General features: G+C 37.5%; 1 protein-coding gene across 1 annotated transcript; it reads right to left on the bottom strand.

Annotated features, from left to right (window-relative positions):
• Window positions 1-235: 235 nt before the first annotated feature.
• Window positions 236-24,053, bottom strand: SOCS6 (suppressor of cytokine signaling 6). Its single transcript, XM_014051628.2, has 2 exons — window positions 22,760-24,053; window positions 236-4,148 (listed from the first exon to the last, which is right to left on the bottom strand). Exon 2 carries the CDS (start codon window positions 4,013-4,015, stop codon window positions 2,414-2,416), a length of 1,602 nt encoding a protein of 533 aa, XP_013907103.1. The 5' UTR covers window positions 4,016-4,148; window positions 22,760-24,053; the 3' UTR covers window positions 236-2,413.
• Window positions 24,054-26,172: the final 2,119 nt, after the last annotated feature.

The following is a 26,172-nucleotide window of genomic DNA, read 5'->3' as shown; positions in this document are numbered from 1 at the left end:
GTTTCCCCCTCTATATCCCAGAACAAAAGACATACTTTGTCTCTGATACTCTTAAACATTATGATCTAAAAATATGTTTTTTAAAAATAGAAATTTAGCATATTGACTCACACAACCCAAGATGTCAGGCCACTGCAGCACCTCCATAATATTAATTATATAAATTCATTCAGAAAAATCACAAAACAGGTAGAAGAAGCAAGAGTGAAGTATCCCAAAATAAAGATTTCTCAAATTTTCATCACCCTTTAAATGTTTTAATAATCAGTAAAATATTCAGTATTCAAATTAGAAAAATGCAAACAAAAACAAATGAGACACATTGCAGTGGCACAAACTAATTTCTGTAACTTTAAAACCACTCTCTCAAATTGCATGATTTTATTCAGAAATTTCAGAATACAGTTTCCTACTTGTTAAGATTTTGGTTCACAGAAACTCTTATAAACATAAAAATACTTTGCTTCCATAGTATAATGTTCATCATGGAACAACTTGCAGAAAAAGTCTTTTGACCACAAATATTTTTAAACAGTTAGGCTCTAATTTCTTTATAAACCTATTGGCATTTTTTTTCTACAAAAACATACACAAAACAACACCATCAGACTTAAAGCCTATTGAAGGCAATGGAGCCAATTAACATCAACTTTTTCCAATTTTTCATCAAAAGAGGTGAAGGTGTTCGTCAAAATTGGGTTTAGGCTATAGGGCTTTGAAGTCATTGGAAATTTCTCCTATGCAGACCTCACTAAAGTGAGAAAAAACAATATACTGAGGCTATGGAAATCTTCTTGTTCCTGGCAGATTATCCCATTATAAGTATCCAAAATTGTATAGATTTTCCTCTTTTTTTTTCCAAATAAGAATTTATTTGAATGAAAGTGGCAATGCACTTGAATATTTCCTATGGCGACTATTTTGCTATTTAATGTCACAGTCTTCAATTTTAAAACACGAATTTTTATTTCAAGAATAATATTTGAGGTTAATTTTGGTTCTCTTTATTTGCCAATTAAACTAAATGATAATGATGATAAATTAATGCTGAACAATAAAAGGAAAGGACATTTAAAACTAAGGCCAAAATTAAGTACTTCTTAATCTTTTTATTTTCCATGGGAAAAGATTATACATGTGGTTACCTCATCCAAGGAAATTAATGGAATTTAAATCCCTATTGTTTAAGGTCCAATTGTTGTATTAACTACAGGATACAGGTAGTGCTCAACTTACGACCACAACTGGAATCAGAATTTCTGTTACTAATCCGTCCAACGTCATTATTTTTTTTGCAATGGTTATTAAGAGAATCACTGTAGTTAAGTGTGTGGTCATTAACTGAATCTGGTCCATGACTTTTGCTTGTCAAAAGCTAGCTGGGTGGATCACATGACCCCAGGATGCTCCAACTGTCAGGAATACATGCCAAGCAACTGAATTTTGATCATGTGACCATGGGGATGCTATGGTGGTCCTAACTTCAAGGACTAACTAGTCAGGATTTTCAGGGTCATAACTTCAAACAAATGCTTGACAAATGGTTATAAGTTGAGGACTACCTGTATTTTTAAATTCAATGCTACATCATTTTAAAAAAAATTCTGTTGAGACAAATCTCAGAGTTCTGAAATTACCTGAATAGTTTTATTTAAATCCGATTTCTATAACCCCTTCAAAACATTTTAAATGTTTTAAGTATATTTAACTTTTTGTTTGAATATTATTAATGACTTCCAGTATTCATTTTCAAAGGCTATTTTCAAATTTAAAAATGCTTAAGAATGAACAAAAGAAACAAAGCAACATCTGCAATTATGGAACTGCTTAGGAGATAGGAAGCTTTCAAAATGTATGATGCATAACTGTATTGGATCACATATTCCCTCCAACCCACAGTTATATGTTTTTAATTAGATATTAGGGGATCATTTTAAGCATGTATCCAAATTTGGTACACCAGTATTATTTTACCCCAAACTTTTTTTAAAATTAAGAAAAAAAAAACTATTTGAAAATGACAAAATATATCCCATCAAGTTTCAATTTTTTACGTATGGTTGAAAACACAAGAAATGTGCTTCAAATGCATAAAAATCACAGTGGATTAGCAGCAAAGGAAATGGGGAGTTTAAGGACAATATTTATCATTCACATTGTGATTATTTTGCACACTGAATGAAATATAGTTATTTTACTCTTCTAAAAAATGCTTTGAGATCGTTTAAAAAAAAAGAAAACCCCCAAATATCCATTAAACTCAAAATGCATTTTTTTCTTTATGCACAAAAATGAAATTATGGCAGCAAAAAAATCCCTAGTAATAATTAAGTTTGTAAACTGTGTATCAACCACTCTTTTATTTGTTGTTGTTGTTATTCCCAAAGTGCAAGCTGCAAGTTTCCCATAAGCTTCAGTAGTGCTTTTCTTGTAAATAATCCTTCATTTTGTTTGGCAAAGGCAGTTTCTGAATCAGATCTATTCTGGTATACTGACGTATAACAAAGCGACAGAGATACTGCAAGGAACGCACTTGCATGAAACGAGATACTGGATTAGTTAGTCTGACTGGGTAAGTTGTAGATCCAGGTAATCGAGATCTCGAATAGCAAAATGCACCATTTTCAGAGTCTCTAATCGAGTGTTCAATTAGATCAACTATAGAAGTATGTCCTTCCACATCGGGCTGTTCATAAAAGCTAAACCTACCATTTGAATGCTCAATTCTAGTATGAAGTGTTTTACCATGAGAACGGAAACTCAGACTTAAAAGGTAACGGTCATCAGAGCTGTCTCGTACAAGAAATGAACCGTCGGGAACATTCGCTAATTTCCCCTCTGCTTCCCATCGTGTGATTGGACCCCAGTACCATCCTTGTTTCGCCAGTTTTTTAAGTTCCTCTGTGAGACTTGTTACAACCATCGGGCCACTATTTTGTACAGAATCATAGACTCTTGCAACTCCTGGTGCAGAGTTAGGATCAAAATTCAAATGGCAGCGCATACTTTCAGCCACATGGACATCTGTGCCATTCAGGCTGCTAAAGTTCCTTTGGATTTGATTATTCTGTATTGGAGGTAGCAATGGCGAGAGTGGGGGAACTTCATTAACTCTTGGACTTTGCAACATGATTCCTGTTGTACCAATCAATAAACCGTTTACTGCTTGGTCCACAAAGATATCTGGAGCAACTACTACGTCTTGATTCACTGAAACCTCTTCTTCATGAAACGTACTACTACCCATTTGAGAAGAAACTGTCGAAACCTCCATGGGTGAGGAACTATCCAGACAGTAACTACGTGATCCTTCCAAAGGATACATTCCCTCATCTAAAGGCACAGTGTACTGAATGTAGTCCTGAGGCATAAGTCCAATAACTACAGGCACGTGTTCATCAATATGAAGATGCAAATCTCCATTCTGAGATTCTGTACTTTTGAATGCACTGTTTTGTTCATGGAACCTGCTGTCTGGCTGCAAGTCATGGAAATCTTTGCGTACACCATTCAGTGCAGGGCTTGGGTTTGTCGAGTGGACCAAGGCCTTTACTTTCACTTCCATTTTTATACATGTTTCTTCTGAGTTTGTTGGCCGAAGAGGCCATGGTGTTGGACTATAGTGGTGGTTTCGGAGGGATGTGGACCGAAGAGGTCTTTGAGCTCTTACCTCTTTGAAAGTTATTGGAGCAGAAGAAGAAGAAAAGGTATCTTCATCAGCAGAGCTCACAGATGGTGTGCTGCCCTTTCCACCTTTTTGTTTCTGTTTTGCTGAAAGTCGTCTTTTTAATGTACCCATTAAGCTTTCGCTCTTTGATCTGTTTTTGCCACCTTTCTCATCTTCGCCGTTCATGTCACAGGTAGCCAAATCTTTACCATAACAGCCTGCAAACAAGGAGTCATCTTTTCCAAAATCATTTAATGATGGCTGTGCAACCACAACAAAGTCACTGTCATCTTTGCTTTTATTTAAGTTAAAAGATTTACGAATGGTCTTGAGACTAATTTTCTTCATTATGAAATGCAGCAATTCTGGTAGGGATTGTTTATTCTTGAGTGTACCACAGATCTGTCCCTAAAACGTATGAAACTGATGCTTCCACATTGATGCACCTTATCCAGACTCATTAACTTTCAAGACCCATTTCCTGAAAACAAACAAACAAACAATAAATTTCATGCAGGACATGATGTGTAAAGAAAATGAATAACTAAAATGTAAACTAACAAAATCAACATTAATAATAATGTTAATATCAACATTACTACTGATCAATAATAGGCTATTCTGCTTCCCTGAAAATAAGACCTCCCTGGATAATAAGCCCAATTGGGCTTTTGAGTGCATGCACTAAAATAAGCTCTCCCCTGAAAATAAGCCCTCCATGAAAATATTGCAACACAGCAACAGCCATGAGGTGACCATGCTCGCTGCCTCCTGCACCTTAAAAACAATAAGACCTCCTCGAAAATAAGGCCAAGTGCTTATTTCACTGTCTTATTTTTGGAGAAACACGATAATTTATTGAGCAGAGTTTATTTCATGCATTATGTTAAACTTTGTTCTGTTGTCTTATTTTTGTATAACATATTTTGGGTTAGGATACATTATAGTTCAGACAGTTGCCATCAAACTGTACATTCACATATTTTATAGCTATTCTTCTGCATAATCTTTCTTCTATTTCTATTAATTTTAATATTATTGTGCTAAAATAACTAAAGTGGCAAATTTCAGTTAGTGCCTGTATAATAAATTGAATTTAAAAATATGCTATTTATTCTTCTTAAAATCTGAAAGAAGATAACCACTTCATTCTGTTTCAACCACTCATTAAACTTGGCAAGCATTTTCTGTAATCATCCCAAACTGAAGAGCCTTATGATTAAAAACGTTAGCCCATAATTTGTTTGTATGCCCAAGCTGATAGGCCTCGCTAAGAAAAAATGAGGCAAAGAATAAAGTCCAATAACAAAAAGGAAATGCAACTTGGTGATTGACAATTTTGCTTCCAATAAGCAAATTACTTTACACAAGCTCTCTTTTTCACGTCCAACAACCATGTTCTCTGGAATAATGTAGAGAAATGCAGTAATAAGAACTGTAGAAAATATATTAAAGGAACACTGTATGTTAATACAAAACCAAATCAAATCACACTATAGATCCAAAATTCTAAGACATGCTGTTATTCTGGTTTTAAACCCTTTTTCTATATACAGGTAGTCCTTGACTTACAACAGTTTGTTTAGTAACAACAGCACTGAAAAAAGTGACATGACCATTTTCCACACCTATGACCATCACAGTACCCCCATGGTCATGTGATTTACATTCGAATATTTGCTAATTGTTTCATATTTATGATGGTTCCAGTGTCCCGGGGTCATGGGATCACTTTTTGTGACCTTTTGACAAAGTCAATGGGGAAGCCAGATTCACTTAACAACTGCTACTAATTTAATAACTGCAGCCATTCACTTAATGGTGATAAGAAAAGTCATAAAATGAGGCAAAACTCACTTAAGAAATTTCTCACTTAGCAACATAAATTTTGGGCTCAACTGTGGTCGTAAATTGAGGACTACCTGTGTTCCCTTGCTAACCTCAGCGTGCCCCTCCAATGTACTCCAAAACAAGGTACTGAGAGGGAATTACATAATTATGAAATGTAAAAAAGTAGCAGTCATGGAGATAAAAGAGTCGATTACAGTATGTAGGAAGAAGATTAATACTTTTTCTTTGTGCCAGGCTCCTTTTGAAAACTTCTTTCTCAAAGCTGGTATTGTGTCAGGAAAAAAAATGTAGCTATTGATACAGCTTTCCTCCTGCATAAACAGCTTTAGGGAAAAAGCCTGACAAGTCAAGGCATGGCATGATATAAAAACTTACTTCCTTTTTTTTATTATTATCGACCACTTTAGAGTTGCAATTTCTTTTTGAAAATACAAGACTTGTGAAACATAAATGAAACATGTCTCATGTGATCCAGTGTAACCCTGAAAAAAAAATCAAGAAGTTTCTGAAAAGGAAGAACATTCCTGAAAAGGAAGAACACGTGAAAAGAAAGAATAGCATATATGCAAGTCTGTAGCTCACATTAACCCTAAAGGAAAAAAAAAAACCTATTCTGAACAATTGAGTAAAATGGAGACTTATTTTAAAAAGCAAAACGAGGTCAGATTGGGTTAGCACTTAAACAAGATACTATCATAAAAATCAGGGTTAAGAAATTACAGAAGGTATAATTGCAGAGATCCGTGTGTTTTCTCCCCCAACTACATGCAAATAGTCTTTGATTTATGGCTTTTCATTTAACAATGAAGTTACAATGGCCGTAGAAAAAGTGACTTATAAGCCATCCTCAAAGTTCCAATAATTGCACTAGCCCGACAATCACATGATCATAATTCAGGCACTTGGCAACTAGCTCATATTTACAACAGTTGTCCCTAAGGTGCTTTTTCAGGAGGCACCTGGGCAACTGGAGAAAGCACCTTTGGGACAACCATGACCTGGATGACTGAGAATCTCTGCAGACATTTACAATAGTTGCAGCATTTTGTGATTGAGGGATTGTGGTTTGCAACCTTCCCAACCAGCTTCCGATAAGCAAAGTCAATTAAAGAAATGCGTTTCACTTAATGACATGATTTATTAACAACTATTGTAATCCACTTAATGGCCATGGTAAAAATGGTTAAATGATGAGTTGCTTAACGACTGTTTTCGCTTAGGGATCGAAATTCCAATTCCAATTATGGTTATAAGTTGAGAACTACCTATACCCATTAAATGGAAGCTGACTGCTTGAGAATAGAAGTAGGTCAGTTGTGTCCTTGTTACTGTTAATAAAATAATGTTAGTAATGAAAACACATTTTAAGACCCCCAAATGACTCAGTGTATTGAAGACTTGAGGTTACTTGCAGCTTATGAACAAGTTGCTTGTAGGCATAGATTTAGTGTGGGCAGTTATAATGAAGTGTGTGTGTGTGAGAGAGAGAGAGGGGGGTGTGTGTGTGGAGGGGAAGAAATGGAAAAAGAAATGTTCAGAGGTAAGACCATAGTCACCAGTGAAGCTCAACCTGAAGAAGGCTTTTCGAATTTTGTAAATATAGCAGTAAAGAGGCAAACTGTAATTAGAGTTAGTAAATTCTGATTACAACTCATTTAACATTTCTGTCAACTATACTATTGCTATACTTGAATTAACAGACCAAGCAGGGATATCTGACATGGCATTCCATTAATCCATTAAATCATGGATATGTGAGCCATGTTAAACCATGTTAATGCTAAGTCAAAGTATCTTTTTTGGGATATTAGTTTTACTGCAATTGTACCAATTTATTTAAGGAATATAGAAAATACCAAACTGATTTCTAATTCAATTCACAGTGTGAATCACAATATGAAACACATACACTTATCTTATTTTTTAATGGCTCTAAAGTGACCCAAGAGCAAGTATTCACTATATCATTATCTGCAGAGCAACCTCGTATATGCCATGAAGTTTGGATTATCTCTGAGAAACAATGTAAGTAATTTCAGCCCTAATCCAAAAACCACTGATAAGATACCACTGAAAAACAAACAAATAAACAAACCTATAGTAATTGGATTTGGCTTTCTCTTTGCAAGTATCAGTTTACACATTTAGTAATAACATGACTTTGTAAATAACATTAAGAGCCCAATGATTTTCCAAATATGCCGAAATGAAAACTTTATGTTTGTATGAAAACAGCTAGCTACATTGCAAAAAAATAATCAATACTTTCCTATTTAAAGTCAATGCAATGATGGTGAAAAATATCACACACAAAACTTCAGAAAAGTTTCAGGAGAATTTTAATGGGTTAGGAAAAATTCTTCACTTTCACATAATCACTAATAGATTACAAATCTGGGCTGCCCATCATACTAAACTGTGGTTTAGGGAAGGGGTCAGTAAACATTTGGAACCCTCTGGCTACCTTTAGTCATTCCCATATTAAGTCCTAGATTATATACAGCAGGACTGTCCAACCTTGACAATTTTATGACCAGTGGACTTCAACTCCCAAAATTCCACAGCTAGCCGTGAGGTACATCCGTGATATAGAGTGCATTAATTTTAGAAGCTCTCTAGCAGGGGTGGGTTGCTTCCAGCATTACTGCCGGTTCGGTGCACGCAAAAATTTTAAGATTTTTAAAACAATTGCTCAAAAATGCAAGAATATTCAAAATTCTGCAAATCCCATTCTGAATTTATGCAAGCCTGCAGAAAATATATGGCATGCTAGAGTGGTCATGCAATAGATTGTGGTTCACATGAGAGTTTAGCCACATTTAAATTTTCAGTTTTTAAAAATATTTAAGCAACATCCATCCATCCATCCAGTGTGCTGGTCTCATTTGCCAGAAAATAAAATCCTAGAAGTAAGAGAACAAATTAAAGTCACACTGTTGACAAAACAAATAGCTATTTCAATATAGTTCCCAAGACTGAACAGGTAGTCCTTGACTTATGACAGTTCAATTAACTATGTTTCAAAGTTACAAACTCCTTGGAAAAATAAATGACTTATGACATCTATTTGCACGTATGATCATCACACCAACCCCACAGTCACATGACTGCAATTTGGGCACTTGGCAACTAGCTCACTATTTGCTGTATTTGCTGTAGTCATGTGATTACAACGTATGGCAAAAATACCCATTAGTGAAGCTAGATTCATTTAACAACAATATTTAATCCCGTGCTGAATTGTCTTTACTTAGCAATCACCATGAAGTTGTTGTAAAATTTGGTCCAATTCATCTTATGACCACAACATAAGTGGTGGAACTTCAAGTCTAATTGTGGTTGTAAGCTGACGATAAGCCATAGCTTGACGTACCGCATTGTGATAGCACACAGCAGAATAAGACTAGTTTACTATTTGGGTTGAAGGCTACCAGGAAATCACAAAATTATAGCCCAGACCAGAAGGTTAAAAACAATCCTGAAGAAAATTCCATATTTTTGCCAGGATAAATAAGTGGAGGTGTAATTTACTGATTGAATTGCATGTTGCCTTCATTACCACATTAACGCTAGGCAGGAAGCATGCATTTATTTTATTTATCTGTCAAATTTATATAGCTGTCCATCTCACAAACAACTTGTTTCTGACACTTTTGGTATCAAAATTAGGCTTGAACTTGGAAGTTGAAAACTTGAAGGCTGTATTCCAGAAAGATAATAATAAATAAAAATAAAGTAGAAATCTAAATTTAATCTGAAATGAATTAAAAGTAAATTCATACAGTTAAAATGATTGCTCTTATTGTATTTAAAAAATATCCCCATATCTGGGGCGTGTATTCAAGACTCTGTGGGTCCTTTGATTGTGTCTCTTTGTTCTATCCGTCTTTATCTGTTTTGAATACTGAATATGCAACTTAAAATATTCATCTTTAAAATATTGTCAATTAACAGATATTGTTACATATTCCATGAAAGCACAATGCTTGAAAAATTGTCTTGCTGTTCATTTGTCATCTATTTGACTGGTGACAGTTAAATGACTTTTATAAATGTCCGGAGTACGCTTTGTTTTATCATAAAATACCAATGCAATTATAACTTCTTTTTTTTTAAAAAAAAAGGTCAACTAATTAAAAAGGAAGAAATTTAATGAGCCATTTGGATATTTCCATGTGGTTCTATATAAGAACCATCAGCAAATATAAGTGGACATTGTTCACAAACAGCATTATCAGCATATTTCACTGCATAATTTAGAAACAACCCAGTTGGGATAATTGTCACCCACAGTTCGGGAAAGCTGGTTCAAAAACAGGAATAAATAATAGGGTAAAATGCTTCTTCCCTCTTATCCTTCCATTATGACTTGTATCTGACTAAGATTGCCAATTACATCAAACAGGAGAACTCCGAATTGGATAAATGACTGTCTTTTTCCACAATGGGAGATGGCAAAGAAAACCATTTATGACACCATGAGGAACATACATTTCTTAAAACTGAAAACCAAAACTTGTGTTTAACGTTGCAGGAGCATTTTTATCAAGATAATTTATGCTCACATCCTCTTCTCACAACACATACACACATAACCCACTTTCTCATGGATAGAAGAGGTGTTACAATTTTAATCTGTAAACTATTCCTGGTACAGAAAGACTTGATAGGGATGTGCAATCTGCTGCTTTTCAGATGCTGATATGGCCATGCTGGTGGGCACTTGGGAATATATTTCAACAATTCTGGAGGGCCATGTTTTTATGCTTCACCAGCCTTCCTCTAATCAAGCTTGTAAATCTTACAGGAGTAAAAAAATAGAAAGACATTCAGAATGCAATTTTGTTAGCTATAGTATATACAATAATGCTGGATTAAATGTACAGTAAAACTAACCACCACTAAGGTCATTCCTGAATAGTGGAAGGCTAAACAATTGACATAAGGGTCACAAGCGCCAAGGAAAGGAGGAAGCTAGAATTTGGCGCTCAAAGGCTTATCACGTGCTCGCGGCTGCCCCCCCTGCCTCCACCCCTGTGGGCTGGCCTGGCAGGGCAAGGCTTCTGGGGTCGAAAGGAACAGGGTCCTGGCCTTTGGGAACATGTGGCACCCAATGCACCACCTGGGGAAGATGGCCAAGGCGCTGGGAGCACCCGGGGGTCCGAGAGGGAGCCCATGCTGCCTTCTCTGTGGCTGCTCCGGCCCTCTGGAACGAGCTCCCCATGGAGATTCGGACCCTCACCACCCTTCAGGCTTTCTGCAAAGCCGTTAAAACCTGGCTGTTCCGGCAGGCCTCGGGCTGATGAGTTCCCATCCCCGCTCGAATTGTGTGGCTGTTGACTGCTTTTAAATTGTCTCTGTTGTTTGTTTGTTGTCTCTTCCTTTTGTCTGTATTCCCTCCCCTGGGTTTGTTAGCCGCCCTGAGTCCCTCCGAGAATAGGGCGGCATACAAGTGAAATAAACCTTCCTTTGGGTCCAAGTGGGAAGAAATTCCACAGGAAACCTCAACTGGCCCGTTACTTGGGTAACTCCATGGGCACGTTCGACTTCTGAACAGGGAAGATGCTAATGAGCAAGGTGAACAAAAACCAGCAAAGGATGCACTATGACTGTTCATGCCAAGGGCCATTTTAAGCAACTTTTTGAAACTCTTGAAAAAAGAGAGGTCTTTGGTTTTGTTCTAATGTTCCGTATTAAATCTATACCTTTTCAGAAAGCCAAAGAGGCTAACCAGATATTAGAAATTGAGCCCTATGAAGAGAGTCTGAAAGAGCTGATATATTTAACATTGCAAAAAGAGAACAGAGGAATTGGCTAGCACGGTTCAAATATCTAAACAGGTGTCACCTCAAAAAGGCCAGGACCTATTTTTATCATGGAATAATAGATTTAAATTGTAGAAAATGAATTCAAATAGAATGCTAGAGGGGAATCCTCTCAAGAGTAAATACATTTCAACAGGGGAATTACACAGACTCCTTAATCAGCGTCTCTTTACTACATGCATTCAAGGAGAGATTTGATAACCATCTCTTGGAACTTTGATATCTAGATTGATTCTTGCCATCAACAGATGATTACATTTTAGCTTAAATGGCTATTTCTTTTTAAGGATTCTACTTCACCTTTTATAGAAAAATAATAATTGAAAGTACCATTAACAGAAATTCATTCTCTGACACTTGACTTGAAAGCTATTAATATGGATGCCTTCCCATACCCAATTCTCTTTACTCCTGCTGCAAATAAAGCAAATATGAGAGAGTAAATAAGACTCAGAAGGCTGATAACTCTTTTTTCTCTCTCTTTTTGTGTGGCACTTTTTAAAAGAGCCACACAAAATAGTTTTTAGTTTGCTATTACATAATACATAATACATAATACATCATAATTTCATAAGAATAAATAGCAGTAGCAATAGCAGTAGCAGTAGCAATAGCAATAAAAACTGTGAGTTGGGCAGCCATAGATATTTAATAGACAAACAAATAAAATTATTGGATTATCTGATCCTATATGTGCCTACCCTCCTGGATTATCCAAATAATATATAATAATAACTCTTGAATTGTCTGCAGTGATCCTTAAAAAAAACCCAGTACTTTGGTACTTAAAGGAACAATTCAGAGGAGTGTTTCACAAAGCATCCTTCCAAATGATTCACATAGCCCTAATATTTAATTTGAGATTCTGGCAAAACTCAACCAACTCAAACTCAAAAATAATGATCATCAAACAACACAGAAATCTATTGTTAGGTGCATACAGAAGTAACTGAAAAGTTAAAGTAAAAACCTCTGGCTTAAGCTCGAATCTGGTGAAATTCAGAGCAGCCCTGATTAACAACTATTATGAAACTGATGAAAAGCATACAAATACATTAGTTTCCTTAATTTATCTGAATGAAAACAAATACTTCCATGGATTGTCCTAAAGAAACTTCTAACAAAAATATTTCCAATCTTATCTTTCATTTTTTTTCCTTCCTAAATGACCTTGTGTCACAGCAGATGGATGATCTTGAAAAAGTGATGTGACATTTGACGTTATCCATGGCTTTGTATCCAAGTTAAAATAGATACTTGGCTAAAGTGTTTGATTCTGATGAAATTCCAACTCAGTTGCAAAGCTCGATAGCGTGACCTAAAATAAACTCTATTTTGTACACCTCTGCTCCACTACTTTACTGTAACAATATATTAGGGCACTGGCATAGAAATGGACATTTATGTTTCTTTATATATGGTAAAAAAAAAGAAAGGAAATAAAAAGGAATGGTAATAGTATATGGCAAGAACTTGAGAGACAGGGCAAAGAGATGCTGCCTAGGAAATGGTCAAATAAAGAAACAACATAGCCCACAGATAGTAAGTGGGTAGGGCAAGAGACTCAGAAGGGACCCTCCCTAGTATCTCAACATGTAAAGGAGGCAGACAGCATGAAAATAACCCTTCCAGACTTGCAAGATTCTGTTAATGTAGCTTTATAATAAAATAGGATTAGGTTATCTGGTCATGTTTCCTATTACTGGTTGACAGGAGTAGAAATATTTTTAAGTATTAACAGAGATTTCTAAAGAAACAGCATAGTGTACTCATGTTTTCTGCCTATACAAATTGTACCCAGATTGTAGACAATTTGCATATAACAACAAATACTGACTTATTGTGTTTGAATTAGCAGGCTGAAGCATGCTCACTATTTTTTTGTATGTCTTCTACTACCAGCAGGGAATAGTTATAAAAAACAGCATTTGTTGTGTACTACACATAAGCCAAGATACTAAGGTGGCGCAGTGGTTAAATGCAGCACTGCAGGCTACTGCTAGATCAGCAGGTCAGCGGTTCAAATCTCACCGGCTCAGGGTTGACTCAGCCTTCCATCCTTCCGAGGTGGGTAAAATGAGGACCCAGATTGTTGGGGGCAATATGCTGACTCTCTGTAAACCGCTTAGAGAGGCCTGAAAGGCCTATGAAGCGGTATATAAGTCTACTGCTATTGCTATTGCTATTGCTATTCTTAAAAGAAGCCAAGATGAAGCCTGGTTTTAAATTCCAACATGTCAAGAGAGGGGCCTTGATCCTTGTAGAAGGCTAAACAAAGTATACTTACAGTATGAATTTCCAATTAGTTGTGCCAAAGAAGGAGTTAAGTGTGGATCAGTATGCTTAACCACAACAAACATATACGACTCATGTAACTATAAATCTTAGTTTCTCCAGAGGATATCGCCTTAAAGTTCAATAAATTAGGCAACAATGCAGAATCTAAACCAAATTAGATAGCAAAGCAAAAAAAAAATCTGTTTCTGCATGCAAATAATTTTAAAAGGCCCCTATACAAATCAATTTATAGCATACTGCTTCACCTCTTACCCCATCTAAATCAGATACAACCACTATACTGAATCTGCCTATTGAATGCCTAGATTATTCCATTTCAAATAGCTGTAGGATATTGCAACTGATGCAGTGACTCACCGAGGGAAGACACTATACTCGTAGAGATTTGAATCTATGAAAATTAGTGAGTAATATATGGACAACTCTTTGTTCCTCTTCCATTCACTTGTTTTTATTCTGGCTAGGAAGGAAAGCTTACCCATCTTTAGCTTTACAGACTAAGAGGTTAGATTAGGTTAGGTTTATTGGTTTTGTATGCCGCCCACTCCCAAAGGACTCCGGGCGGCTCACAAGAAACAGGGGAGGGAATAAATAAGACAACACAACAATTTTAAAATCCACAACAGTCACAATTAAGATGGGGCTGGGTGCTTTAACAGCCTCCAGCCTGCCGAAACAGCCAGGACTTAGTAGCTTTACGCAAGGCCGGGAGGGTAATAAGGGTCTGGATCTCCACGGGGAGCTCGTTCCAGAGGGCCAAAGCAGCAACAGAGAAGGCTCTCCCCCGGGGGGTCGCCAGCCAGCATTGGCTGGCAGATGGAACCCGGAGAAGGCCAAGCCTGTGCGATCGAATTGGTCTTTGGGAGGTAATTGGCAGGAGGCAGTCTCTCAGGTACCCAGGTCCGATGCCATGTAGGGCTTTATAAGTAACAACTAGCACCTTGAAGCGAGTCCGGAGACCAATGGGCAGCCAGTGCAGCTCGCAGAGGATAGGTGTAACGTGGGTGTACCTAGGTGCACCCACAATCGCTCGCGCGGCTGCATTCTGGACTAGCTGAAGTCTTCGAACATTTTTCAAGGGCAGCCCCATGTAAAGCACATTAGAGTAGTCCAGTCTTGAGGTCACGAGGGCGTGAGTGACTATCTGAAGTGCCTCCCGGAAACACAAGCTTTTCAGAAATGCAAGCAAGCTACTATCTTTTAAAAATTATTTACAAGCCGTCTTAATTTCTAAGAACATCATCTTAAACACACTACTCAGTGAAGAGATAAACAATCTGGATCCTTTAGAAGTGTAAGAACTCTCAGAATTCCTAACTGCTAATGCTGCTGTATTATGATTCAAAACCAGGATGCTTAGACTGCACTAGAGTTAACTGAACAAAAATAATATTTTTAAATACTGTGCAGCACATTTGCATAAATTATTGCTATTATTTAAAAATAATTATAACTTGTTTGTAAAGCCATCAGACTTTAATCATTTGTTAATCGAATTTATATAGCCTCCTATCTCATAAGAAGTGACTCCGGGCAGTATACAATCATGATAAAAATAATATTGTACGTATATAAAAAGCCATTTAATAGAAAAATCAGCATTAAAATGAAAATGATTAAAACATTACAACCCCCCCCCCACACACACACACCATTTGTCTGAAGAGGTGTAGGGTTTCCTGCCTAGGCATGGGGATTGGACTAGAAGACCTCCAAGGTCCCTTCCAACTCTGTTATTCTATTCTATTCCATTCCATTCCATCCCATCCCATCCCATTCTATTCTAAACAAATCCCTGACTCCTTGGGAACATGAGGCCTGATAGCATAATCGGGTCTTGAGGGATTTCTGCAACAATAAAAGGGTGGAACTACCCAATGTCCAGGGTGAAAATGCTCCAAATGGTGAGAGTCACAGCAGAGAAAGCATGCCACCTGGGACTCGCAAAATATAGGTACCTAGTAGCATACCCTCTCTGCCAGATCTAATGGCCCAACCTGATATAACTGGAAGGAGGCAGTCCCTCAGATAATCCAGTCCTATGTCACAAAGGACTTTATGGATTAAAACCCTTGAAGTGCCTGGAATTGTGTCTGGAAGCAAATTGGCAACCAAAGTCGCACACAGAAATGGAACAAACGTGTAACATGAGCTGTCCAAGGAGCACACATAACTGCCCATTTCATTGCATCATGCACATTCCAAATGCTCTTCAAGGGCAGCCCAACAACAGTCCAATCTGGAGTTGACTAGGGCATGGGCATGGGCCCCTACTGCACAATTCCAAGCTGTGCAAGGGTCCTCCTAGGCACTACTGCCACTTGCTACTCAAGTAGAAATTGTTTTAGGAAAATTTAGACTGCACACTGGGTCTGTCCAGGATAGTGTGACCCCCATCCAGCACAAAAGATGGCATAGTCCTACAACCAGATCCTCATAGCCTCCAGACACCAGGTTAAAACATTCTCAGCATCGCTTAAGGGCTGAGCTATGTAGTTGGGTATCATCAACATACTGATAATCCTTCACCCCCATAGCCTCATGTAAATTTTAAGATATGTGCAAAGAGGCTTCATCACTATAATTCTTTTCCGATTTTTTATTTTTATTTTTTGCGAAGGAATGCATGGATAACTTTGAGGAAAAGGGAATGCTATTGCAGTGCTATTGCCTAGGAACCATCATACAAGAGAGCAAAGCCCATAATAGTTTAACCATCAAAAGAAAAAGAAAAAAAAAACTTAAGGGGGACCTGCCCTAATGGATCTAGCAGTTAAAAGTGGCAGGCGGGAAGTTGGCAATTTCAGATTTGCGATTCTGTTAATGTAGCCTTACAATAAATGTAGGTCATCCAGTCATGCTTACTATCCAATTTACATGGGAAAGTTTCAAATGAACTGAGAATTAATGACATAACAGAAAGCAATAGAGAAATATAAATTGGGTGAACAGGTCTATGAGCAGTTATTTAACGACGATTCAAGTTATGATGGCCTTGGAAAGGATGTCTCCTGGACTGTAAAGCACTTTTGACCATAGTTAAAAGTTCCTGATAGCTTGCTCCCCCATCACACAACCATTTCAAACACTTGGAAACCTGCTTGAACTTATCAACTTCAAGAGCCCTGAAGTCATGTGCTCACCATTTGTAATCTTCTTTGCTGGCCTACCCAGAAAGCCATTGGGGAAGTTGGCAGGGAAGGTTACATGCTGCTAATCCAAGGATACTTCCAACTCTGTTATTTTGTTATCTGCCAAGAGGACACCGTCTCATCTCTAGGGGCTGGCTGAAAGAGCTGCCTACCAAGTCGAGCTCAGCCCTTCCACCAGGCTGCAGAAAGGAGCTGGGATCCCAAAGAAGGCTAAGCAATCACCATAGTTCTTGTGATAGTTTGATAGGTCCTTTCTCTAAATTGCCTTATGACCTTTCCAATGATTGCAAGAACCTGCCTGGAGAACACTACAAGGAGGCCTCACTAGCAAGGCCATCTTCACATTGACTGGACACGCCTACAGCTGCAAAGGTGAGTGGATCTGGTTATTGTGGGGCGGGGAGAGAGCTCAGGTTTTGCAGCATGGTGAAGCATGGAGAGGGCTTAAACATCACTTTGCTCATGGAGAATTTGGTTACAGTTGTGACTGTAACTTGAGCACCACCTGTATATTCTAGATGGAGAACCTATGGCACGCAGAACCATTTGTTAGGGCACGTGAGGCGTTGCCCTGTCAGCTCCAGTGCATATGTGCACGCTGGCCAGCTGACTTCACCCTGGAAACTGAAAATCTGTTCCTGAACTTCTGGTTTGCCCGTAGAACCAGTTTTTTTGGCCTCTGGAGGCTTCAGGGAAGCTCCTGAAGCCTCCGAAAAGCCGCAGGGGGGGGTCTGTTTTCGCCCTCCCCAGGCTCCTAGAAAGCCTCTGGAGCCTGGGAAGGGTGAAAAAAGCGCACCAAAAGCAGGGGAGGGGGAGTTCTGGTTGTGCACGCATGCGCGTGAGGGGCAGTCACATGTATGTGCGTGGGGGCGCACATAGCATTATGGGTGTGGACACGCCCACGCATGACCCCCCCCCTGCGCTCCTTCCACTTTTGGCACACAATCCAAAAAAGGTTAGCCATCACTATTCTACGACATGCAATCAGTTGTATTTTTATCATTCCAGATGCCCTGATTTAGTTAAAATACATTATCCTGCAATCTAGTAACTAATGTTTGTAGAGTTGCAAATAAAATTATAGATGAAAGTAAGCATCTATAAAATTTGTATTGCACAGTAAGTATCTTATAAATAATTATATAAAAAAGGAAGAACGTTTCTTGGCAAATGGAGTTTATGATCTTGTAATATGCTTAACTTCATGGTACCTTTGAACAACTTTCTATATTTCACTGAACTAGTTTACAATATTTCTTACCATTAATAATGGCAATCTGTTGTAAACACTGGAAACATCCATTTTTTTTATTTTACACACACAGCATAACTATCAATTATGGTTTATAAAGATTTTTTTGAAAAACAATTCAAACATCTAAAGCAACACCACCACATACACAGACAGAGAGTACACATTATTTTAGTGTTCAATTTCTCCATTGCTTTCCCCACCTATTATTAATTCCATAATTGTCACATGCAGAATCAAAACAATTGCAATGATTACCGTATATACGGTAGCTTTCTATTCCAAAAGTTGAGGCACAAGGGTAACTTTTAACCTGCAGTTCAGCATTTTGTAAGTGAAATACTTTGGTGTTTAATGAATGATCACAGATCAAGGACCACACCTAGAAATTTCTATTAGTTCACATACAATTGGTTTTTCTACATTAAGCTGAATATTCAAGTAGTTAAGTAAACAAACAATATTCATGCAGTATTCTTTTAATTGTTTATGAATGCATTTTCCCCAAAGAAGAAAAAGATATTATTTAACGCATGCGTCCTTGCCGGAACATTTTAGCACGCTCTATAATACACAGGAACAGGGTGTTTAAATTAAAGGTAATTTTAATGTTTTATCAAATCCTTTGGATGGTCACAAGACAAAAAAAGTCACGCAACTCTGTTCTTGCATCATTTATTATGTAGAAATGTATCAATAGGAGTGTATAATATTGCTAGACTGGTCTTCCTGTAGTTATTTGACTCAAATTTATGCCTCCCACCGAATTAAGTTACTTATAGCAACTTCATAGTATAAAACTATCACCCTCCGACTTTTTAGTTTGAAATGTTTTCACAGAAACAATTTTTATTATTTGAATAAAGTATCAAAGTATTTACCTGCCAGAAGTTCAAAGGGATGCATTTTAAAAATAACACAATTGCCTTAGTTCAACATAACAAATGATTATTTCTTTTAAGTAGCTCAACCTAAGTATACTATGTTAAAGGTCATGCAGTTGTCACCAGATAGCATTTACATGATGCTAGGTGCCCTTCCCTTTAAGGTAATTTTATTGTTTGATGTTACTATGGATATAAACATTACATACATCAACAGATAATGGCTGACCTTTAAAAAGATAAAAAGTCTTGAACTTGATTAGTTCTTGGATTGAAAACCACAAAGAAATCCTGGACACTAGAATATAGTAGGCCAGATGGTTAAACAGATCAATAGCAAATCATTATCTTATTGTTGCCAGGAAAGCAACATAGATCTGTCCACGCAGTCACCATGGATTGAGCCTGACTCCAGGAACCTTAACTTACTTCAACTAAAATGATGGTTGAATAATTAACCAATAAGTTGTTTTATAACATATCAACTTATGTATTTTCCAGATGAATCATTCCCTTGAAGTGCTATTTCAATAAGGTTTGATAAAATTATATTGATTCTACATCCACATCAAGAATAAGATCTACATCTCATTCTTTCATATCAATAAATGAGAAATATTAAACACATTTGAGTACTTAAGTCTATTTCTAAAGCAATTCTACCTATGCCCAATAAAATCTTCTCTAAAGAAGGTGCATATAGAACAGTACAATTAGAAAAAAGGTTGTGTCAACTAAGTTCAGGAAGGCTAAAGGCTGCATCTTGAGTTTTCTGCTATTTAAATAAAGGAAGGTAAAAATCAATCCATAATCTTAAATTTACTACATGAACCATTTCTAGTCTTTAATTAGAAACACTTAATATTAAATTTAAATAGCATTCTACTATCAATATAAAACTATCAAATAGCATAACGTCTAGCTTCTTCTGAAGGTAAGTATATTCTAGTCGTCTTCTTTTATTTTTACAATTATGCTACGACAGTCAATATTATTTAGTTGCTTTGTATCTTCAAACTAACAATTAAAAGAATTGAAAAAAATTATGTCCAATTACTAAAATGTAATAAAGGACGGGAATTTAGGAAGAAAAAACCCTGAAAGTTTACATAAAAGTCCTTTGGTATTAAAGGTGTAGTATTAAAATATTTAATAAATGATAAATGCATAAATAAACAAATGCAGCCAAAGAAAAAGCAATTCATATATAAATATAAATCATGATAGTGGGAAAGTGATTTATAGAACAGAATACTCATTTTTGCTAAATGCAGGAAGTGTAAGAAAACATGAAAGAAACTAATTCTGAAGGCAGGCAGCATGCAATTGCTATTCAGGAATGAAAGAGTATATATTATGAAAAGAAATCCAAGTGCACTTTTAGCATCTTTTTAAATAACTATTTACCAGATAATAGAGAGACAACTGTTATTCGGTTTTTTGAAGAGAACTGAAACTACAACATTTTGTAATTGGAAAAAATATGTTTCCTCCGTTCATGCTCATATATAGCTTTTGGGTGCGCCACTTGTGCTGACATCACAGGAAATCAGGACTTTTTGCTAACCAAAATTATCCAAAGTTACTTTTAAGTTATTTTAAACTTTACTTTTTAAACGAATCAATGTCCCAACAATAGGAGAGCCTCATTCAGTATGTAAGACTAAAGTAAGGATGAAATTAATCACCACCAAATGAACTTTACTTCTGCATAAACTCATTTCCATTTATTATATCTTCATTTAATGTAGTTTACCTTTAATTGTGGATTTTATTCAGTCTTTCCATCTTTGAACTGTATGATAATAAAAAAAGACAACTAGGCTACCCATGATGCAACAAAAGATACCTTACATATGTCATGGAAGCAGAATGGGAAAAATTCTCCACTACAGTTTTCTGTGGCTTGGTGCCTCCATACTTATTAAATTATAATGGCCATACTAACTGGACTAGAATCACTGTTACCTGGGAATTCCCATGCAACTCAACTGGAAGATAGACAATTCAGACAGGTTATTGTCTCAACACTGATTTCAGCTAACTCTATAATACTGTGGTCCTTTACCAGGTAAATAATTTGACACAATTTTTTTACAGATCCAAAAAACAGTATCATTATATCTGCAAATGATATTTTTAAGTTCAAAATAAGCATTACTGTAGTAAGTTGAGGAAGAAAATGGTTAGATGAAGAATCTATGTTAAACATTAAAAACCAAACTGATCAATGAAGTTATCTGGAACTGTTTCTTAGAATTGTATGGTCCCGAAATGGATGAATTTGTTGAACATATTGACACAATTTTGTTTTTAAAAATATTTAAACTGATTTAAATATTGAACGGAAGCAAAACATCTATTCCAGTACTAGTTTTGAAAGTTAACTAAAATCCATACTGTATCACTTGTATGCTTACAATAGCAACATGTAACATTATTTTAGAATAATTATTAGAATGTAGAGATGAATCGTGGCAATATATAGTATTCAGACTGCAAACACACCTACCCTAAAATATTTGTATGTTCACATTATTATTAGGTTTAACTGCAAACAATACACATAGAAATGAAGCAAGAAGCTAAACAAGACCTAAGTTATGTTCTATATAGACCATTTTATACATAACTCTCACCATACTATTTTAGTTTCACTAGAAGTCTTCCTCCTGTTAAAATTACATCAGCACATGAACTTTTGATATACCGTGGGGGGAAAAAACTTTGGTAAAAGTGGAAATACAAATTTAGGATCACCTTCCATGTATTTTATGCATGTTTACACAAAGAAAATAATATAGTTTCACTGAATTTTGTACCATTTGGTACACCAGCCTTACAGCCAACTGTCTCAACTAACAAGTTAAATACACTTTTTCAAGATGGAAGTGAGTGACATATAATGTGCTGTTAATGAATGTTTACTTCAGAGAGATCACTGGGCTGGGATTGTAAGAGGCCTACTTTAGAACAAAATTAATTGTCTAGACTTCATTGTTTCTGATGTGTGAAAGAAGAAAGGAGGCTGGCGTGGGGTTATGCTTTGGATTCACAGGAGTTCTTCAGATCCTTCCACCATCAATCTCAGTCTTTCCCTGTTCTCCCTGCCTTTTCTCCCTGCAGTTCAAAGGGGGTTCTCCAAACTAATGAAAAAGCTAAAAGCACACCCAAGTTTTTTTCTGTCTCTCTCTTTTCTTTGGCGCCTTATACCAGTGCCTGGAACTTGAGAGGGTGGAGGAAGGAACATCAGGATGGTGTTGAAAAAACAAAAAAAAGTGCTTAGAAGGCAAGGACGAAGTTTATAAACCAGACTTTTCCAGGTGGCCCCAAAGTCCAAAGGGAACCCAATTCCAACCCCACCTCTTGGGGGGGGGGGTGATTCAACTCCTTATAGCTCTGGCGCAGCCACCCTGATTTTGGCTGGGGACGGGGGTATTAGGAAGGTGGAGGCTGCCACACGGAGCCGGAATAAAACTGCAGGACGGTCCTCCTTTCCTTGGATGACCACGCTGCGCCTCCCCATCCCCTCTCGAGCGCTAGCGGAGCTCCTTTTTCTTCTTCTTCTCTCCAGGCCTCGGCTGTGTAGCTGCAAGCCCCCGACAGAACAAAAGGGGAACGAACGGGGGCTGAGGAGGGATGGGCGAACTGAGGCCGAGTCAGGCCAAGCAGGAAGACTTCCATGCTGGAGGCCGCCGCTTGGCTTCATCGGGGCCTGAATCCCCCCCTCTTCCCCGCCAATCAACCCAGGCCCGGATTCCCTTTCTTGCACCGCACGAGCGCGCGGCTCTCGGACAAGAGGCGTAAGAACGGCGCAGAAGGCGACTCACCGAAGGCAGCCAAATGCTGCTGCTGCTGCTGCTGCCGGTGGCGGCCGTCGTAATGAACCGAGTGCAGGCCGGCCGGGCTCAAGCGCCGGCTCCGCCTCCGCCAAGCTCCCTTCTCGTCGGTCGCCGCTACTTCCTCCTCCTCCTCCTCCTCCTCCTGCTCCTGGCGTTGCAGTTTCCCCCCGCCTCCTCGTCCTCCTTCCTTCTCCTGCGCCCTCCGTCTCCGCAGGGGCGCGAGGGGGGATAGCGAGGGCGCTACCGCCGCCGTCAGTTCACGTACGAGAAAAGCTTCTCCACACGCGCCTGCCGTCGCAGGGCTGAAGCGAGGACAGAGTCCAGGCCGGCCGTCTCCCCTTGGCGTGTTTGTTGTTTCGCCGTCCGTGTGACACCCGGCCGCATTCTTTACGCCCCCGCTCCCTCTGGTGCCCTGCTTGCCCTCAGACGCTCGCCTTTTTCTTTTCGGTCAGTTTTACCCTTTTCGAGCAGCTTCGTTTCATTCCAACGCTGTGCACCTTAACTGGGCAAAACATGCTTGTATACTGTTCGGTTTTCTTTCCTCAGTTAAGAGTTGAGACGCTGTCCGTGAAAGGGTTAGGAAGATGCACAGTACTCCATTCCTGTATATGCGTGTCAATTCCCCCCCCCCCAACATTTCAGTGGGGTTTGCCCCCTTTGCCAATCTTCGCTGGAAATAATAAAAAAGTACGCCTCTCTAGCTGTTTCCTCTGCAAGTCAAGAAACGACCGTTTCAAAGCTGGGCGAATTGACAGGATTGCGAAATGTTTTTGTAAACTATTAGTTTTTTTGATGGGACGCATCATGCATGATTTGAAAGGGGGGGGGGAATACCAGGAGCTTTTTAACTATTCCTTCCTTGTCCGGGTTGGCTGACCTTCTCTAGATAGACGTAGTGGCTGTATAAGGAATTGCGCGATGTTGTTTCCCATTCGCTGCAAGCATGAACTACGCTTTACGGTGGTATCTGTGGCAGCCTTTCTCAGGCTGATGCTCTCCAGTGGATTTTGACTACAATTCCCAGAATTCAACGTAAACATAGCTGTTACTGAAGGTTTAAAATTTTGGTACTTCTAATCAATGTTAGGAGTCTGCCAGGTTCAAAAAGGCTATCTATCCTGAATATTTATTAGAAACAAAACAAAAACTCTCAAAGCCAGCAGGGCTATCTGTTATTAACTGTTCCTTTTGTCACTATGTTGGCCAAGGTAAAGGCAAACCAGAGTTAAAAATTATGGGCTGTATATAAAGTTTGAGATCTGATTCCTGCCATCTTTGTGCCCATCTGTTTCCATAAAAACTTTAAAAGGTTGAAATCTGAAAGTTTTCCTGTAATTCTACTCCTCTATCAGCTGCAATTTTAACTCAAAAAAGTTTAGTTGTGGAATTAATGTTTTGGTTTGACTCTTAAATCCTTCTGTTCATGTCTTTGCATGAATGTATCTTTTTTTCAGAGTTCTCTAATTTTAGCTGGTTTCAGCATTTAAAAATAGATTTTGGTGTTGTTTTTATTCCAACTCAGGCATGGTCCTACTCAATTTGGGAAGACTAAAGAGCTCAAAGAGAAGTAGTGGATAGTTTGGAAGAAAATAACCATGTAATGCTGGATTTCTTGATTTTGAAGGAGATGAATTGAGTTTAGTCAGATGTGTTCTTAAGAAGCTAGATTTTAATAAACATTAATTATTTAGTAAGATTCCATTACAGAGGAGCTAATAAGGAGCTCAATTATCTGGAGTTTCTAAAAAAGAAATTATCTTTTCTAGAAAGCTGTATGATCCATAGGTAGTTGGGGAAATTGGTCTGAAAGATTAATATTCTGTTTTGAGCTTGACAGAAACTCAATTGAGGAGTGCATGACCTTGGATGAATCCTAATCTCCAAGAGTAGGATTGAACTTAAAGTACTAAAGGAACTTGAAGAACAAAGATTCCTCATTTTCATGAAAGTATTGAGGGGGGGAATGGGAAAAGGGAAAAAAGTCTGCATTCCAATCAATGTAATATCTGAACGTATAGAGATTAATTTACAACATATAATAAAATTATTGAATTGTAGGCACTTTGAAAACAATATTCAACCAACCAATATGTATTCTGTTGTGGAGATATCTATCAACAAAGTGTCTTTTAATGGCATACACAACTACAGTGATCACTGGACTCTTTGCCAATGAAAGCATAAGAATCCCAAAGGCCACAAGACTACAGGTTAGACACCTTCTAAAAACGGTATGGAATATTATAAAAGGAGTATAAGGTATGACATGACCTTTATTGCAGGAATATGGGATGAGAAAAACATGGGTTAATGTTCTTCAGTGCTTTTTGAAATCAAGCTATATTAGATCTACAGTACATATTCCACAAATCCACTAAGGAAGTTAACCATTAAAAAAAGATTAAATCAGCAAATTGTGGGATATAAATAATATCATAGATACTAGGTATAGTTCTAATATAGCTTGATTTCAGCAGAACATTTGACAAAGTATCTGAGTGGCTTGCTGGTTGACTATATTGTTTGCAAACTATTCAAGAAGTTCATCAACAGTTGTATTCAAATAATGCTAATCAAATTGGGAAAAGATAATAAGTAGGATTATTATCAGATGATTTGTATTCTTCAACATTTTAATAATATAGATGAAAAAGTGTGATTGACTGAAAATATAAAATGAAATTGGCTACAGACATATAAGAAAAGGAGGGGATTAGGAACTAAATTGTGTACCAAGTGACTGAGGAAAATTGGTATGTGTAGTTTAAGAAAAAGCGATTGAGGTGAAATATGAAAGTATTCTTCAAGGCCCACCATAAAGAAAGACATATTAAAATAAATTTATGTTAGAGAAAGGTAATTGCCAATCAAGTATCAGAGAGCTTATCGTTGTGGAAAAATTTTCATAGTACAATATATCACATAGGCTATTGGATGTGATCAAGTTGACTGGAAAACTATTTATTAAATTTATATGTCACTCACCTCACTATTAAGCAACTCTGGGTGGCTTTTAAGCTATACATTAGACATTTTAAACCACCCATTATGGTTGTAAGACATGATGGTTGGAAAGCAAACCATCATATAACTGCTCCAATTTTATTTTTGTGATGGTCATTAAATCAGAGTCATATGGCCATATGCTACTCATGGTCCAGACATAGACCTACTTACCGTATTTATCGGCGTATAACACGCACCGGCGTATAACACGCATCCCCCATTTTAACACAAAAATTTGAGTAAAAATTTTTTTCATTAAAAATAAATGATTGGAAGCTCGGAACTTAATGTTGGATTAAAATTTATAACATTAGAACATGAATTATAACATTAACTCCTCTTAAAAGGCAAATATGAAATGAAAAAACACCTCTTTGAGCAAAAAGTTATTTCCA

Source organism: Thamnophis sirtalis, unplaced genomic scaffold (assembly GCF_051295495.1).
Source record: "Thamnophis sirtalis isolate CommonGarterSnake01/CBP01778 unplaced genomic scaffold, rThaSir2_p1.2 scaffold_2, whole genome shotgun sequence".
In the NCBI taxonomy this organism is placed as follows: domain Eukaryota; kingdom Metazoa; phylum Chordata; class Lepidosauria; order Squamata; family Natricidae; genus Thamnophis; species Thamnophis sirtalis.
The sequence above is the reverse complement of the archived record's forward strand: the minus strand, read 5'-3'. Positions and strand labels throughout refer to the sequence as shown.

What these genes read in the sequence shown, in the direction of transcription:
- SOCS6 (XM_014051628.2), bottom strand. Translation starts at nt 4,015, where the DNA reads ATGAAGAAAATTAGTCTCAAGACCATTCGTAAATCTTTTAACTTAAAT.